The following is a 17474-nucleotide window of genomic DNA, read 5'->3' on the forward strand; positions in this document are numbered from 1 at the left end:
TTTTTGATGATCTGTTATGCGGCACTTTATTTGACAAACATAACTCCAATGTTGTATTTTGAATTGTGCTGTGTTTCTCTATAAAATAATGTAATTTTAATGAAGAAAACAAAATACAATCTTATGTTGAAAATGAATTGTTATATTTTCTTTTGCTGAAAAAGTTTGAATGAATTCATTTATTTAAATACCACTGTTGATACAATTTTTATAAACTGTTGGTATTGAATTTCACAATAAATAAAACAAAAGAGTGGAGTGAAGCTTGAGCTAACGATGAGGACAGGTAGATGTCACACATGAAATTGATTGTTCGCTACTTTGAGCATTTGCTGTTCTTACCATAGCATTAATTAATAAACTACACTATGTAGTGCTTCCCAGGGCTGTCAATTGGGCAGAGAAACTATATTACATTTTTACCTTAAATTTGAATTAAATTTGAATTTTAAATTCAGAGGATTTCAACAAAAGTGACAACCATACAGCACCGTATTATATTATTGCAAAAAACATTCCTAGCTGTTAAAAAAATCTCAGCAAGTATTGACGCTGACTACCACCCCTGGAGTCGCAAGTTTGAATCCAGGGCGTGCTGAGTGACTCCAGCCAGGTCTCCTAAGCAACCAAATTGGCCCGGTTGCTAGGGAGGGTAGAGTCACATGGGGTAACCTCCTCGTGGTCGCTCTCAATGGGGCACGTGGTAAATTGTGCATGGATCGTGGAGAATAGCATGAGCCTCCACATGCGGAGTCTCCGCGGTCTCATGCACAACGTGCCACATGATAAAATGTGCAGTTTGGCGGTCTCAGAAGCGAAAGCAACTGAGACTTGTCCTCCACACCCGGATTGTGGTCAGTAACCGCACCACCATGAGGACCTAATAAGTATTGGGATTTAGGCATTCCGAATTGGGAGAAGAGGGGTAAAAAAGCATTCCTTTTTCAACTAATGTGCATAACATAAATAAATCGTTTCAGTATGTCCATATTCCCAAATGTTATGTCAAAAGTAAAACGAGGGGGGAAAACACTTCGATAGACAGTAAAGATGGTGTTACACTGGCAGTGATGCCACAGTATACTACCCCAGACTCAAGCTAAACATAATAACAGCCAAATACCACATTGTTTTTTTTTCATTACTGTTATATTTCCAGAGAGTGGTGGTATTCGGCTGAACTCGGTGGTGAAGTGGCTCAGAATATGAGCACAGACCAGGGGTTGTTCAAACAGATGGATCACAACGGATTTGAACCGAATGCGAGGCTCTCGAGACACACATATCCAAGTTGAACTTCCTTCCTGACAATGCGTTGTAAAAACTCATTGATTAATTTGAGAAAACACTTATGCGATCGATCTGAAGTCATTGTCAGTGCTTGGCACACATCCAAAATTCGAATGCACAGTTTAAGCATTCAAATGTAAATTGTTTTCTTAAATTCAACAAATATTCAAATTTCGAATTTTTATTTGACAGCCCTAGTGCTTCCAACCAGCATGTATTTAGCATGCTAACATTCACTTTTACCAGTTAGTGCATAATGAAATATAAGAGATGTATTTGAGTTACATAGACACATCTCATTTTTTTGGGTTTGCACAATTCAACTATGTACTTCTAAACAAAGCTTTTGTGTTGAGATTACACAGTTATTTTAAGTTAAGAAAACATGTGGAACCACTTCCTACAACTTTTTGTTTTGATTGTGTAAATAACATGGAATAGTGTATGAATATGGTAATAATCATACCTTATACATACTTCACCTTGTTTAAAGATGGCATATTCAGATCATTAGATACATTCTTTAAAATCCCAAAATACATTATCAGCTTATTTTTAGTATGATGTTGTTCAACTTTCTGCTGTGTGCTGAAAATTCCAAGAGATTATTATTATAATTTTTTATCCTATCTTTTTGTCAGTGAATGAAGGCTATATTGCAGAAGATCAAGGAATAGTTGGATGGTTAGTTCATTATGTTATTTTATCAATGGTACATTTTACATTATTCAAACTTGTGAGCTCTCTGTCTGTACATTGTTTTGAACTAACTGACACAGTGCAGCCTCTAGAGGGAGCTCTCTGTTTCTTTTAAAAAGGAAAACTGCTAATTGAGACTAATTGGCATCGAATGGGGAGCTGTTTGGTGGTGTAGTGTGCATAATAAGGAAACCACAAATGAGTTGTGAGACAGTTTCGACACCGTCTCCCTCTGCCACCTTGCTGCCTTAAATTAAATAGTCTAGAGAAGAAGAGCTAATTTTGGAGATTGCTCTATTTTTGAGAGTCACAGTCAAGCTTTGCACGGGAGTGACAGTGTGGATGCTCGAAGCTATTTGCTCCTCTCGAATCATTTCTTTTTCTCTCATTTTTTGGTTTGCGGATCAGGCACCATTAACTTGAGTTTTCTGCTTTTCCTTTGTTTAGCAAGAGTGTGCTTGTGTTGGTCTGGGTTTTCTTTGTGTGAATTGTGTGAGAGTGCTTAATACATGTACACGTTCATATTTTAACAAGCACAGAGTACATTATCAATGTTGAACACATTTTATTTTAGGATTTTACATGTTGACAATTCTCTTGAAAGGCTTTAGCAGCAAAGAAAGCACCCTTTAAGTGGGCAGCATCTGCCAGAAATAGCTCTCAGATTATAATTTGGACGGTCTTCTTTCATTAGCTTTTGCACAAAGCCACCTTGATATGTGCTGCCAATATAACAACACTTGTGTGTTCTGTGATTTTGAATTACGGGGTGCACCAAACTCAAATGTAATGAAAAACACAAGAGTAATCGCCTCAGATGTGTTTGATTAGATCAGTGCTACATTTTTCAGTGAAGCTGGCCTAAAAGGTGTCTTCCAAACTCTTATTCACAGTAAAAATACAATTAAAAAAGTGGTAACCTGCAATTATTAGGCTTCCTTAAAGGAACAGTTCACCTAAAAATGAAAATTCTCTCATTATTCACTTACCCCGATGCCATCCCAGATGTGTATGACTGTCTTTCTTCAGCAGAACACAAATGAATATATTTAGAAGAAGATAGATCTCTGTCAGGTCCTTCTAGTGTAACTTTAACGGTCCAAAAGTCACATTTAGGCAGCATAAAAGTAATCCATGCGACTCAATGAATGTCTTCTGAAGCGTATCGATAGGTTTATGTAAGAAACAAGTCAATAATCGTCCTTCAATCCAGGGATCTGATGCTGTTGAAATGGCCGAACTCTCAAGTGACGTTCGTTCTTCTATTGTAAATGAGCGCCGCTTCTGAATTCTCACGTGATCTCATGTCAGCTGCTGGCAAGAAGCGCTTTTTAAAAGTTAATAACGTTTGAATTATTGATTTATTTTTACAAAAACTTATCAATGTGCTTCAGAAGACATTCATTGTTCGACTGGAGTCGCATGGTTTACTTTTATGCTACCTAAAAGTGACTTTTGGAGCATCAAAGATCTGGCACCTGTGTGCTTCCATCATAAAGAGCTTCTTAAAAAAACTTAATTTGTGTTATGCTGAAGAAAGACACTCATACACATCTGGGATGGCATCAGGGTATGTGAATAATGAGAGAATTTTCATTTTTGGTTGAACTATTCCTTAAGTATCTATTTCTACTTGATCTAACCCATATAAATGACTTTCGTTTGTGTAACCTAATTGGTCAGTTTAATTAGCAATTCATTTAGCTGTTACTACATGAAGCACATTTTTTTGTTTTTATAGTGCAAGTAATGATTGGAACAACATGCGTGAGAGTAAATGATGAAGAATTGTAATTTTTTTGTGAACCGACCCTTTCTATTGTGAAGTCTTGATCAAATGCATTATAGTTCACTGAATTCGTCCTACTTTCCCTCGTCTTCCAGCAAGACATGTTTCAGTTTTTTCAAGGCCACCGCCACAGTATAACATAATGAGATTGCATTAAAAAAGGCAAACAAACTGAGAGCGGCCATTTTCTACAGCTGTCAACTTATTACTGAAAGCCAGACTTGTTCCTCTACACACAGAAGTGAGGTGATGGAATGGAGAAGGGGGCTTGACGGATCTGTGCTCAGACTAGAAAGAGGCAGAGGGGGGAGGGGGCATTTGGATGAACCTCAGGGGCGAGTTGCTTTGCATTTGTGTCTTTTTCACTATCCATTACCTTTTAGACTTTCAAGTCTGTGCCTAAATCCACATCACAGTCAGTTACTTTTATTTCCAATTATTTGAAAACATTTGTGTGCAATCTCTCTCTCTCTCTCTCTCTCTCTCTCTCTCTCTGTGTGTGTGTGAGTTTATGCTGTATTAACCAATGAATACAGTATCAGCAGATTCAGCACATTGTGGCTTTGCAAGATAGTAGCTGGTATTAGGGGCGATTCAAGGATTTTAATCTTAGACATACCATATACAGTATTATCGTAATTATCATCTGTCAATTTATTGGCAACACTGTTTATTACCATTTATGTTCCTAATCATTCCATTTATTAAGTAAGGGATAATGTACAACCAGAGTCTGACTGTACATTATGATTTACATTGAAATTATGTAATTATGTAAAAAGAAATAAATTGCCGAACAGCTGAAATCCACCTCCGGTTTGCATCGGAGTTCTGTTGGTGTTTATTTTGTAAGTAATGACCGTCTGACTCCTGATTATCCAGCCTTTTACAAAACTACTTGCCAAATAAATTAAACATGAAATATTAATTTGAGTTTAAATTATTATATTAGCTTACTTGTAGAGATCGCACAGTGATCCGAGAAGCAGGAAAGATGACTCGCCTATGCGGATGACTCTACAAAATCCCTGGATGTGCGGTTGTTACTCAGAGATATCAGATCGCTAGATGGCACAATTGAGCAATCAGAATCGAGGATTCCAGAGCGCCGTGTTATAAAATTATAGAACAAAAATCAATAATTTCGCAACTTCTAAAGATTAATGTTATATCAAACCACAAAAACCTATTATTTCAATAAATGTTTCATTTATTGGTAGCTTTGTCATTATTTAGCGGAGTGAATCAACTCCAGATGAAGTTTCTCTGTCTGTTATTAGCTCATGACTCAAGTCTTCTGAATCTGCTCAAAGATTAATTCAGTTAATTTCAGCATGACAACAAATGAATGTCTTTTATGTGCTTTGAGTGAGCTAGTCATTATTAAGCCACTTATAAAGCACAGAGTCGCTCACCACTAAAACACGTCTAATTAAACATTATTAAAATGTGCATTTCTACAAATCTACTATGAGACTTCAGCAGAGTGTTTAAGCATCATAAGCATTTTCCCACGATGACAACAAAGCATATCTGTCATTTTGTGAACTGCTGTACATGCCTATCAAGCTAGACAAAAAATATTATAAGTTTTAATTACGTCCTGATGTCATTGTAATGTCATCATCTGTCGCTTTTACTCATAATTCATCCAAGGTGAATCCCAACATTATTTACAAACTTTGATTTGAAGCAAAAAAGACAAAGGTAAAAGACTGTGAACTTGCTATCTTTAACGAGGACACAAACTATATTCCCATGAAGCATTGCGAATGACTTATAATCAACAACCTATTCTTATATATTCAGACTCAGTTGTGTCATGGAAATTGGTGGTCACTAATTAACTTGTTTGGTGGCCGCAGTTCTCTGATTGGTAGATCTTTCTCTGCTGGATCATGGGTAGTTTAGTTATTCACCAGGAATTCCACTATTAAACATGATATTTAAACAAAGAAGTTGAAATAATGCAGACTGATGGTTTTAAGGGGCGGCTGTGGCTCAGGTGGTAGAGCGGGTCGGCTGCCAATCACAGGGTTGATTCCCGGCCCACACGACTCCACATGCCGAAGTGTCCTTGGGCAAGACACTGAACCCCAAGCTCCCAATGGTAGGCTAGCACCTTGCATGGCAGCTCTGCTGCCATTAGTGTATGAGTGTGTGTGTGAATGGGTGATTGGGACACAGTGTAAAGCGCTTTGGTAACCTCTAAGGTTAAAAAAGCACTATATAAGTGCAGACTATTTACCATTTAACCAAGAGCATATACCATTGATGAACAATTTTGGCATTCACTATAGATCTGTCTTTAAATGTTTATAAGATATTGTTGAAAATCAATTAGTCTATGGAGAAAATTAATGGGATTATTACTTCCAGAACCAGACTGTTGCAATTGATAACAGATTTGTGTGCTTATTGCAATTTCACATATTTTAGGTGGGCTCAGATGAAACATAAAGGGGCTGAAGCCATCCTAAATTGGGTGTAACAATGCCTAAGGCTGGTACCCTTACAAAACGGTTCAATGACTGTACCATGGTACAGTAAAAGTAAAAGATGTTAAATACCATGGTACTTTGATATATATCATGGTACTATGTGACTGGCATATTCATGTTCATTGTTTTTTCAAAACATACCATGGTAAATACATGTCCGAATAACCATGGTATATCATGATATCATGTCCAAAAAACATTGTTGTCCCAAGGTAGTGTATAAATCTGAAATACCTGCTGAAAAACACCCTAAACCATCCTAAGCAGCTTTGTTGGTCTCAGCTGGTTTAGCTAGTCTAGCAGATGATTTCTCAGCCTGACCAGTTGACAAGTGCCCAAAACCTCTCTAAAACCTGCAAATGGACCAGCCTGACCAGGCTGGGAGACCAGCTAAAACATATGTGGCAGCGGGGCGTGGTCAAGCGCCCGTCCGGGAGAGAAAAGCGGTAAGGACGCTTACACCTGAGATAAATTATGTCTAACACCTGTCTCTAATTTCAGTGAGCACGGGGAGAGTGGCATAAAAGGGCAGCGAGTGGGCCTCTAGGGGAGGAAGATGACAGACTAACCCAGTGCGCTGTTATTGTGTTGTGTGTGTAAAGTTATAGTGTAAAGAGCAACGTGAATTAAAAAGCTTACCTTGTGGGGAAGACGTGTTTCCTGTCGTCCTTCATGTGAAGAGTGCTACAACATATTAGGCAACACTCTGAAGGCTATATTTGAATTCTCATATACAGTTGCATGCATAAACACACATATTTTCTGACCTTTCACTCCCTCTAAGCACACAAATAGGTGCCTTTCCTCATGGCACACTGGCATGCACACTTTCCACCACAGATACCATTGCTGGCCAGCTCTCCTCGCACACAAGCCAAACTCTGATTGGTTTGCTTCAGGCTTTTGCTTCCTCTTATTGATTTTTCTTATATTACACAACCTTGCCCGTTTCTCCACTCTGTCAGCTTTCCTCCAAGATACATAATATGTTTTTTGTTTAGTTTTTTTGAGCTCTTGTACTGCTTAAATTCTAAGACTTGCAGTCATAATGCATTTCCCTGTAATATAGTTAAAGTCATGTTGATCATGAAAACACATTCAAGGTATATAGGTATTAAATTCAGATCTTCTTAAAGGGATAGCTTAATGAAAAATTAAAAGGTTTTCATACTTTTCTCACTCCTTAACGTCCCTCCAAAGCTGTATGACTTTATTTCTTATGTGGAACAAATATATATGTTTAAATGAATATGGAATCTTCCTTCTCAATACAATGGCAGTGGATAGTGCCTTACTCTAAGTTGTCCATGCAAGTTATGCATCATTTCCAAAGATTTTTATGTCAACATCTGTTGATCCTTCATGAGTGCAATGGATGTCTATATTTTCACTCAGTATTTTTTTGAGGTGATTTTTCTGTCAATTTATTTTGTCCATAAACTAATAGATTGCCTGAACACCAGCCTTTTCCCCCATTCACTTATGTCTTTCTTTGTCTCTTTCATTTATTCCTAGGCAATCAAGTGGAACCGTCATAAAGAACAGGTATGCTTCCTCTTCCTCATTGCTGCATAGTCATAGCATAGATCACTTAGTGTGATCACTTAACCCTCCTGCCTGGAATTTTGAGGCAGCATACACTTACTTGAGATACAGTTAAGTGCAGAAACACACTCTAAAGTTGGCCAGCTAGATATTAACATTTTCACATTTTAAATATCTCGCTTAGCAAGATTCTCTCCAAACTGTTTCTTTGCCATTACAGTAACTGACCTGAAAGAGAAAACTGACCGTAGAAGAAGACTAATGTCTGTTTTAGCACCTCTTGTGGCATTGCTATATACATTATGCAATGTGCACTAGCATTGTGTTATGAATTACATTCTGAATGACATGACACATGAAATCAAGCTTGAGTAGAAGCATTTGCATTCAGGTACTTGCATAGAGTATGTTTTGGGGCTAAAGTTTGCTTTTTAATTGTGCTCATTGGATATTTAGTGAAGCTGTCAAAATTAATGCGTTAACACATGCGATTCATTTAAAATGTTTAAAGGTGCTGTAAGCGACTTTTAACCATTCTGGAATTTCCACAAGCTGAGCCATTGGATTAGCTATGCCCCCTCTTTCCAAAACTCTGCATTCTAAAGATACTAAATGAGCTTGATTGACACCGACATGTAAACGTGCCCCCCAATTCATATCTTGTTAATAATAAACCATATACCTCATATGGTGTGTATATATATATATATATATATATATATATATATATATGTATATTACACACACGCACAAAACGCTTCATCTGGTGAATGTATAGGCTATAAAAGGCTTACTTTGGTAAATACTTAAATATGGAGCATTGTAACGGAGCCAAATCTACGTAATTTAAAAAAAAGGCTCCCCGGTGTGTTTTACGGTTGTTTATATTTAAAAGTCACATGTTTTTTCTGGTTATTATTGGGATTTGGGGTGGACTATAGGCTGTATCTGGTGTTTTGCTCATTTTAGACTCTTGTAGAGTCTATTTCTGTGCACGTCAATGTAAGGAAAGACTACGATTAAAAAAAAAAAAAAACATATCGTTATCAGCCTTTTCCACCACCTTAGTTATTGGAATCGGCAAAATCCACTATCGGTCGACCTCTAATTATTATTCTGACACACACACACGCGCAAACACACAGCGATAACATATCAGTGATCAAATGATGGGGAAAGGACCTCTTAATGCTATTTATTGTACAAAACATACCCAGATGGGACTAGTGACAAAAACAATCAAGCACTTTGCAGCCTCTGTAGGGTGCAATTTAATTACCACAGAACGCGACAAGTCTTAACAATCACCAAAATGCCAATTCGGATGAAGTGTCATTACGTGGACAGTGTCAACACAAAAGCAGGACAAGTTCAAAGTGGTGCTTAACAATGGCATTGATGCTCTGATGTGAATCATGAATGCGGCTTCAAGATTGCCATATCTAAGAGGATAGCCACAGTCTGCCGCCTGCTTAATATTGTGGAGGATGAGAGTTTAAGAGATTTAATGTGTGTTGTAATGAATACACAACCTATGGGGACTAGTTCTTTCAATTAGTAAAATTCCCACTTTGACTTTATGAAATGTTTCATGTTACTTAAATGTGTGCTGTTTTGGTGCATTTCTGTCTTTATACTGTGGAAGGCTTTGCTTGGAAAATGCTAATAAAGCATTGTTACATAATGTTTTTATTTTCTTTCCAAGTATGAAATAAATGCATTTTGACAGGAATGAAGTATATAGAGTCAACTCTCTTGAACTTTTATTGAACAATTTGTTTGATCCCAAGCACATGGTTCAATGAAGACAGGACCATTAAAAAGTATTCTGTTTAAAACAAATCCAATTAGAAAGCCTTTCAGATAACAGAGACCTGAAAACCAAGATGTCTTAAAACACCATGAGAAAAGTCTTTCAAGTACAATCTCCCATGTAATCACAGAGAATCAAAACTTTGTTGTTTTGCGCACACTGACCTTTAAATATTGCTGGTTCATTGTGTAGGACAGACTGCAGGCTGAGTATATTTGCTGAGTGTAGAGGTGTTTTAATGGAGCCTGCAGCACTTTACCACAGAACCCAATATTTACCCTCAGGTGCACCTGAGCAGATGACATTCCATGCTCTGTAATTTACTCCCCCTTCACACTTAGTGGTTTTTCAACCCACATATTGAGGATAAATTTCAACCAGCACTGAAATACCAGGATGTAACTAACGCCCCATTGTAGATTGCATTTCCTTGTTTTATTCAAATATGGACGAAATTAGACATTGAAAATGACATGTGTTAAACATATTTGTGACAGAATTGTTATTTGGTCTGGTTTTGGTTTGGTCGACACCATTTTGTTTGGAGAAATGAGGATTATTTATGTCAGACTTCCCAAGTTATTTGGCCTGAGGCACATGACTCTTCATCATTGCCCGGCAGGGAGAAATGGATGAGTTCACCAATCACAATGGTTTTAAAGTTACATCATCAACATCACCTCAAGTCTCTGTCCATTTGTTACCCGGGCTTGTTTCAAGGATACAGTCATTGTTGCATAATGCAATTTTGCCCGATTCCACACTCTTGTGAAATAAATGATTGACACATCAGCAGAAACCAATATTGCCTATATTCCATAGCTCTCTTTTGTTTCCCTGGTCTTCTTTTCCCTTAGTGGGATCACCAATAGTTAGATTAGGGCTAATTCCTACAATTCTCTCCTCTTCTCTGAAACTATCAAAATGAAATCAAAATCATGGCGCATAAAAGAATCACAGTCATTTATTTAGCCTGTTGCACAAATAAAGTAAAAAAGAAAAAGCAATTGAGGGAAAGCAAGGTTGATGAGATTTTTGTCTGGACTCTTTAAGCATCTTACAATTTCTGTACTTTTGATCTCCTTGTATTAACAATGGGAAAAAAGCTGTGTGAAGTTCAAAGCTGAATAAACTATAGCTGAAACAAAAGATAATATCTACACTAAATTTGGTAACAATTTATTTAGTTAGTTAGTAAGTTAGTTGGTTACACTTTACAATACATTTCTATTTGTTGACATTAGTTAACACAATATTTGAGATGAACTAACAATGAACAATATTTTCTACCATGTTCATTAATCTTGGTTATGTTCATTAATGAAAGTACAATTGTTTTTTTTATATTAGTTCATAATGCATTGACTAAAGTTAGCATTTACAACTTTGAATTTTAAAAATACATTAAATGTATTGTATATCTATTAATAACTGCTGTAAAATATTTTTTCATTGTTAGTTCATGTAACTAATGTAACAAATACAAACTTGCAAATACTGTATTTACATATGCACACACACACACACACACACACACACACACACACACACACACACACATACATATATATATATATATATATATATATATATATATATATATATATATATATATATATACATACCTAATATATACTGATTAGCCAAAAACATTATGAAACACCACCTGCCTAATATGCTGATGGTACTCCGCGCGCCGCTTAAACAGCGCCAAACCCGCTGAAGCATGGACTCTACAAGACCCCTGAAGGTGTCCTGTGGTATCTGACGCCAAGACATTAGCAGCGGATCCTTCAATTCCTGTAAGTTACGAGGTAGAGCCACAGTGGATCGGACTTGTTGGTCCAACACATCCCACAGATGCTCAATCGGATTGAGATCTGGGGAATTTGGAGGACAGGGCAACACTCTTCATCATGTTCCTCAAACCATTCCTGAACAATGTGTGCAGTGTGGCAGGGTGCATTATATTGCTGAAAGAGGCCACTGCCTTCAGGGAATACCATTGCCATAAAAGGGTGTACCTGGTCTGCAACGATGTTTAGGTAGGTGGCACTTGTTAAATTGACGTTCACATGAATGGACGGACCTAGGGTTTCCCAGTAGAATGTTGCCCAGAGCATCGCACTCCCTCCACCGGCTTGTTGTCTTCACATAGTGCATCCTGGTGCCATCACTACCCCAGGTAAATGGCACAAGCCGTCCACATGATGTAAAAGAAAATGGGACTCATCGTACCAGGTGACCTTCTTCCAATACTCCATGGTCCAGTTCCAATGCTCGTGTGCCTATTGTAGGCACTAGTGTTGTCAAAAGTACTGGTACTTCGGTACCAAGTCGGTACTGAAATAAAAAAGATGTAACGATACCAGGGATTCTACAGTACTGGTAGTACAGTGGATAGACTTAATTTGGTACCCGTACACTGTCTGACACATGACTGCTTTCAAATGCTCACACACTTATTTGAGCATGTGGTTTGTTAATCTTTTACACTGAAATGCACATCTAATCAAATTAAAATCGTGATATGTCCTAGTGTGATAAATAAACCGCAAAATGCTGCAATCTTAGTCTGTATGAGCAGATGTGTAGATGACCGCTCATACACTGGAAAGTCCACAGACTATGATAATCATTCACGTTGAATGAGAGATGACAGAGCAGAGCACTAATCCACTCTGAAGTGTTATTTTTATATAATTCATATAATTAAATCACAGCATTTGCACTTTAATGATCATAATGTGCCATGTAGCGAACTGTTTATCCGGAGAAGTTAAACTTCTGTTAAAAATACACCTCAAAATAAAAGCACGATTCATAATATACACTAGTAGGCACTTCGACGGTGGACAGGGGTCATCATGGGCATTCTGACCGGTCTGCGGTTGCGCAGCCCTGAACACAGCAGGGTGTGAAGCACTGTGTGTTGTGACACATTCCTCACGTAACACTCATTAAAATGTTCGGTGACTTGTGCCACAGAAGACCATCTGACAGTTCAGACCAGATGGGATATCCTTCGTTGCCCTCACGCATCGATGAGCCTTGGGCGCCCAATATATACATAACATATACATATTGTTTATGACATGTGGCTATACTTTTGAAATAGTGAGTATTTTAAAATTTAAGGATTGGCTGCATTCACTTTCATTATAAGTGCCTCACTAGAACTAATCTATTTGCTTCTTTTAAAAGAAAATGAGGGACAGGGCCTGGGTAGCTCAGCAAGTAAAGACGCTGACTACCACACCTGGAGTCGCGAGTTGAATCCAGGGCGTGTTGAGTGACTCTAGCCAGGTCCCCTAAGCAACCAAATTGGTACAGTTGCTAGGGAGAGTAGAGACACATCACATGGGTAACCTCCTCATGGTTGCTATAATGTGGTTCTCACTCTCAGTGGGGCGTGTGATGAGTTGTGCGTGGATGCCGCGGTGAATAGTGTGGGTCTCCACACTCTCTTACTATATCTCTGTGGTAACCTCCCCAACAAGCCAAGTGATAAGTGTGCGGATTGACGGTCTCGAGGCAACTGAGATTCGTCCTCCGCCACCCGGATTGAGGCGTGTCACTATGCCACCATGAGGACTTAGTGCACATTGGGAATTAGGCATTCCAAATTGGGGAGAAAAAATGAAAAAGAAAATGAGGGACGAATCGAAATGAATGTTTGTGGTAATCAACATAATGCCACAAATGCTGTTGATTGAGCTTAACTTGTATCGAACCCGGAATATTTCTTTGAATTATAAAATGTGGACTAACTAGATCATTAGTTAATACATCCACATAGCTAGAATTCTCAATTAACTTTTATTCATTTATTCATATTTAAATCATCTACTGATCTGTAAAGCATTATAAAACATCGTTATTGACTTAAAGGTGGGGTATGTGATTTGCAAAACGGCCGGCAGATTTTGAAAATACACAACTCATAAGGTCCTACCTTCTCTCCTCCAACGCTGGCCCTGACTCCACCCATTCGAAAAACATGGACGCGCAATCATGCACGAGCGAAAACTCAGATGCGCAGTGTTCTAGCAGTGTTCTAGACTCACTAGTCAAACAGTGCATTCACCTGTCAGACAATTTTTCAGAGCAAATTGTTGACACAGCAGGAGGAGGGGGTCGCATACCACTCTTGAAAGGTGTAGAGCTGATTTTCTCATAACTGTAAAAAAAGAACATAGCCAGCCCTGGCGTCTGTACAGCGGTCTTCTATTCAAAACAGGATTCATAGAAATGTGGAACAACCCCACTAGCACTATAAAAGCTCTATTCTCCATACATAAATACAATCGCTTCCTGTTACTGGGTCACGAGCTTTGAGTATGCGCACGAACGGGACACGCGCGCCAGGGTGGTGGGGGAGGGGGCATGGTACGACCGTTTGATTGACACATTTTCTGTCCAATGATTCTAGATGGTCTTGAAAATGATTGGCTGGAGTTTTTCGAGTCCTGCCCGTTCCACAGATGATTAAATTGCTTAATTTTCATTTCAGTGCTTCTAATTTACAGCCAGTAAGTGGGTTAGGAATAGGATTTCAAGTTATTTTGAAAAAATGGTCAAAAAAGAAAATCACATACCCCACCTTTAATAATGAGAGTTATGTAAAGTGTCATCCGAATCTTAGAAGAGTTTTCTGAGCAGGGTACCACACTGCCATTTCAGCCTTAAAATCACTGTTCGGTACTTTTGTCCTGCCAGTTTTAAGCATGCAATGGTTGACTATGCTTTTTCACATGAACAATGAATGCTCACCAATGTTCTCACTGTGCTGTGTTTTTAAACATCACTTTCTGAAAGTAGAGTTTTAAATTGTAAAACATTTATTCAAATAAACTGTAGTAAATTGTTACGTTAATGAGCTATTTCTATCTGATCTGACCATTAAAAATGACTTTTATTGGTGTAACCTAATGAACTTAGGTTGTCAATCATCAGTCATATTAAAAAATATTATTAAACTTGAATTAAACCAGTTCGTTTAATGTATAATTCCACATGAAGCACATTTTTAGATTACTTGACAAAATATTTTCTTACTGTGTAGCCCTGATTATCCAAATGTCAAATGAGAATTTAATTCATCTTCATATCCTTCTGTTTCCTGCAAACTGACTTCTCGTGTATATTATTCTGTCATGAATTTCTAATAATAGTATTATCCACACAATTTAGAGCGTTGAACTTGATTGGAAATATGACTTTTTCCTCCCATTTAGATGCCAGCCAAGAATCCAATTCACTCTTCATTTACTTACCGCACTGTAATTATAATTCACTTAAATTTGAGGACAGATTTCTCTGCTTACTGCACCAAAAGCCTGACATTTAAAAAAAAAATCTTCATTTTTGAGCGGCAAAATCAAACCAATGTTTATTCATTCTTGTTTGTGAATATAGCATGTTCTCGTCTTTTGTATTGTTTTCAGCCTAGGTGAGGAGTTCTACCGCGAGGCCATAGAGCACTGCCGCAGTTATAATGCTCGACTTTGCGCTGAACGCTCCATGCGTCTGCCATTCCTTGACTCCCAAACAGGCGTAGCACAGAGTAACTGTTACATATGGATGGAGAAGACCCACCGTGGGCCAGGTGGGGTGTGTGTGTGTGTGTGTGTGTGTGTGTGTGTGTGTGTGTGTTTATGGTACTGCACATGTGAATTTGGATGTAAGTTGGTGGTATAAGCTTAAGCTAGAGACAATATTCATGCTGTGTTACATATCTGCCTCTGGTTCTGTTTGATTTCTGAAGCATAATTGTCTGTAAAGCTGCTTTGAAATGATTTGTGTTGTGAAAACACAAAAATGTTATATTTCGCTATACACATAAAAATGACTTGACTTTACTTAACCCAGGTGTGGCTCCAGGGCAGCTTTATACCTATCCTGCACGTTGTTGGAGAAAGAAGAGACGGTTAAACATCTTAGAGGATCCACGTCTTGGACCAATCGAGTTTAAGATTGGTGAGAGCCCATTCTGTCATAATTTATTCGCCCTCATGTTGTTCCAAATCCGTATGACTTTCTTTTTTAAGCAAAACACAAAAAGATGTTTTAATCGATATCACAGCAAATCTTTTCCATACAATGCAAGGGATTGTGCCTCACTTTCAAGCTTAAAAAAAGGGCACAAAAGGATCATAGAAGTAGTGCATGTGACCCGTGCATCCTATTCAAAGACTTCTGAAGGCATACGATAGGTCAACACAGAAACAATTCAAATTTTAAGAGCTTTAGGGTGAACTGTTCCTTTAACTTAACAGTTTGAAACGTTTTTGTTAATGTTGAGAATTTATTTATTTATTTTTTTTGGCCATTGACGGCATATAAACATATACATTTACACCCTTTCTTTCATATTTCTTTCTTTGGTATAGCATCATCTAATCAAAGTGATTCATATTAAAGGAAAAGCACACCCAAAAATGAAAATTCTGTCAAAAAACAGGTTTTGATGAGAAATTTAAAGGAATAGTTCACCAACATTTTTTAATCATCTCATCATTTCCTCACACTCCAAGATGTGTATGACTTTGTTGTTCTTCAGAACACAAACAAAGGTATATAGAAGAAAATTTCAGCTCTGTAGGTCCAAACAATGCAAGTGCATGGTTGCCAGAACTTTGAAGGTTCAACAAGCACATAAAGGCAGCATAAAAGTAATCCATATGACTCCATTGGCTAAATCTGTCTTCTGAAGTGATCCAATCGGTTTTGGGTGAGAACAGACCAAAACATAACTTCATCAGCAGTCTCCGTGGTGATCATGATTTCAAGCTCGATTACATTTCCTAGTGCTATCTAGTGCTTTGTGCTTAAGTCAAACACTAGGAACTGTAATCAAGCTTGAAATCATCACATGCATCTAAATGCAAGTTGTATAGTGAAAAAGGAGTTTCATTTTGGTCTTTTATCACCCCAAATCTATTAGATCACTTCTAAAGACATGGATTAAACCACTTGAGTCATATGGATTACTTTTATGCTGCCTTTACGTGCTTTTTTTGAGCTTCAAAGTTTTGGTAACCATTCACTGAAATGGAATTGAAATATTCTTCTAAAAATCTTTGTGTTCAGCAGAAGAAACAAAGTCATTCTCATCTGGGATGGCATGAGGGTGAACAATTCCTTGAACTCTGTTTATGTTAACTTAATCTACTTGTTTCATTATTGAGAAAAGTGTTGAGGCCTAAGTAGCTGTGTATGGCGTGTTTGTGTGTGTGTTCAGACTATGAGGCAGCCCTAAAGAAGGAAGGGGGTGTTCCTGATGGTCCCGTGTTGGAGTCACTTCTCAGTGGAGAACTGCTTGATAAGAAGGTTGAGACAAAGGAAGAGGAACCCATGAGCGAGTGCCAGGTAAAAAGTATCCTAAACTTTCCTTTTTCTCTCCAGTCAAGAAGATCAAGAGTTTTTTCTCTTTTCTTTACCAAACTCTAACCTGAAGTACACACTCAGACGCAAATGCTCTTGCCACAACTCCATTTTGTGTTGCTGTCTACTTTCAACGACAGTCTTTTTGTCTTTTACTCTTTTTCCCTGCCTCATTCTCACTCTTCTCTTCCTTTGCGATTTTCTCTGTTGTATTTGTATCTATTTTTTGGCAGTGACACAAATCCCTGCAGGGCTGACACACCCCTTCTGGCAGAGTTTTTTGTTAAACTTGTCTGCTTGTTGTGTGTTTAAGTGTATGTGTGTAACCACGTATGTGTCTGTGTATGTGAGTAGTCCTACGTTTGACAAAGCTGCAGAATTGATTTTGCGTAGAGGTTGCATATTTGTAATATCTTGGGGTTTACAGTTATGTATGTTTGACCGTGTGTTG

General features: G+C 37.9%; 1 protein-coding gene across 2 annotated transcripts in view; it reads left to right on the plus strand.

The window, feature by feature from the left end:
* Positions 1–17474, plus strand: part of LOC127629814 (zinc finger protein neuro-d4-like) — a 93573-nt gene that overhangs the window by 16421 nt on the left and 59678 nt on the right. For both annotated transcript variants that reach the window (XM_052107069.1, XM_052107070.1), the window contains exons 2-5: positions 7795–7824; positions 15085–15245; positions 15509–15616; positions 16881–17008. In XM_052107069.1, the coding sequence (XP_051963029.1) occupies positions 7795–7824; positions 15085–15245; positions 15509–15616; positions 16881–17008 (427 nt within the window). The remainder of the gene's footprint in view (positions 1–7794; positions 7825–15084; positions 15246–15508; positions 15617–16880; positions 17009–17474) is intronic.

The sequence above is a fragment of the Xyrauchen texanus genome, chromosome 36 (assembly GCF_025860055.1).
Source record: "Xyrauchen texanus isolate HMW12.3.18 chromosome 36, RBS_HiC_50CHRs, whole genome shotgun sequence".
NCBI lineage: Eukaryota > Metazoa > Chordata > Actinopteri > Cypriniformes > Catostomidae > Xyrauchen > Xyrauchen texanus.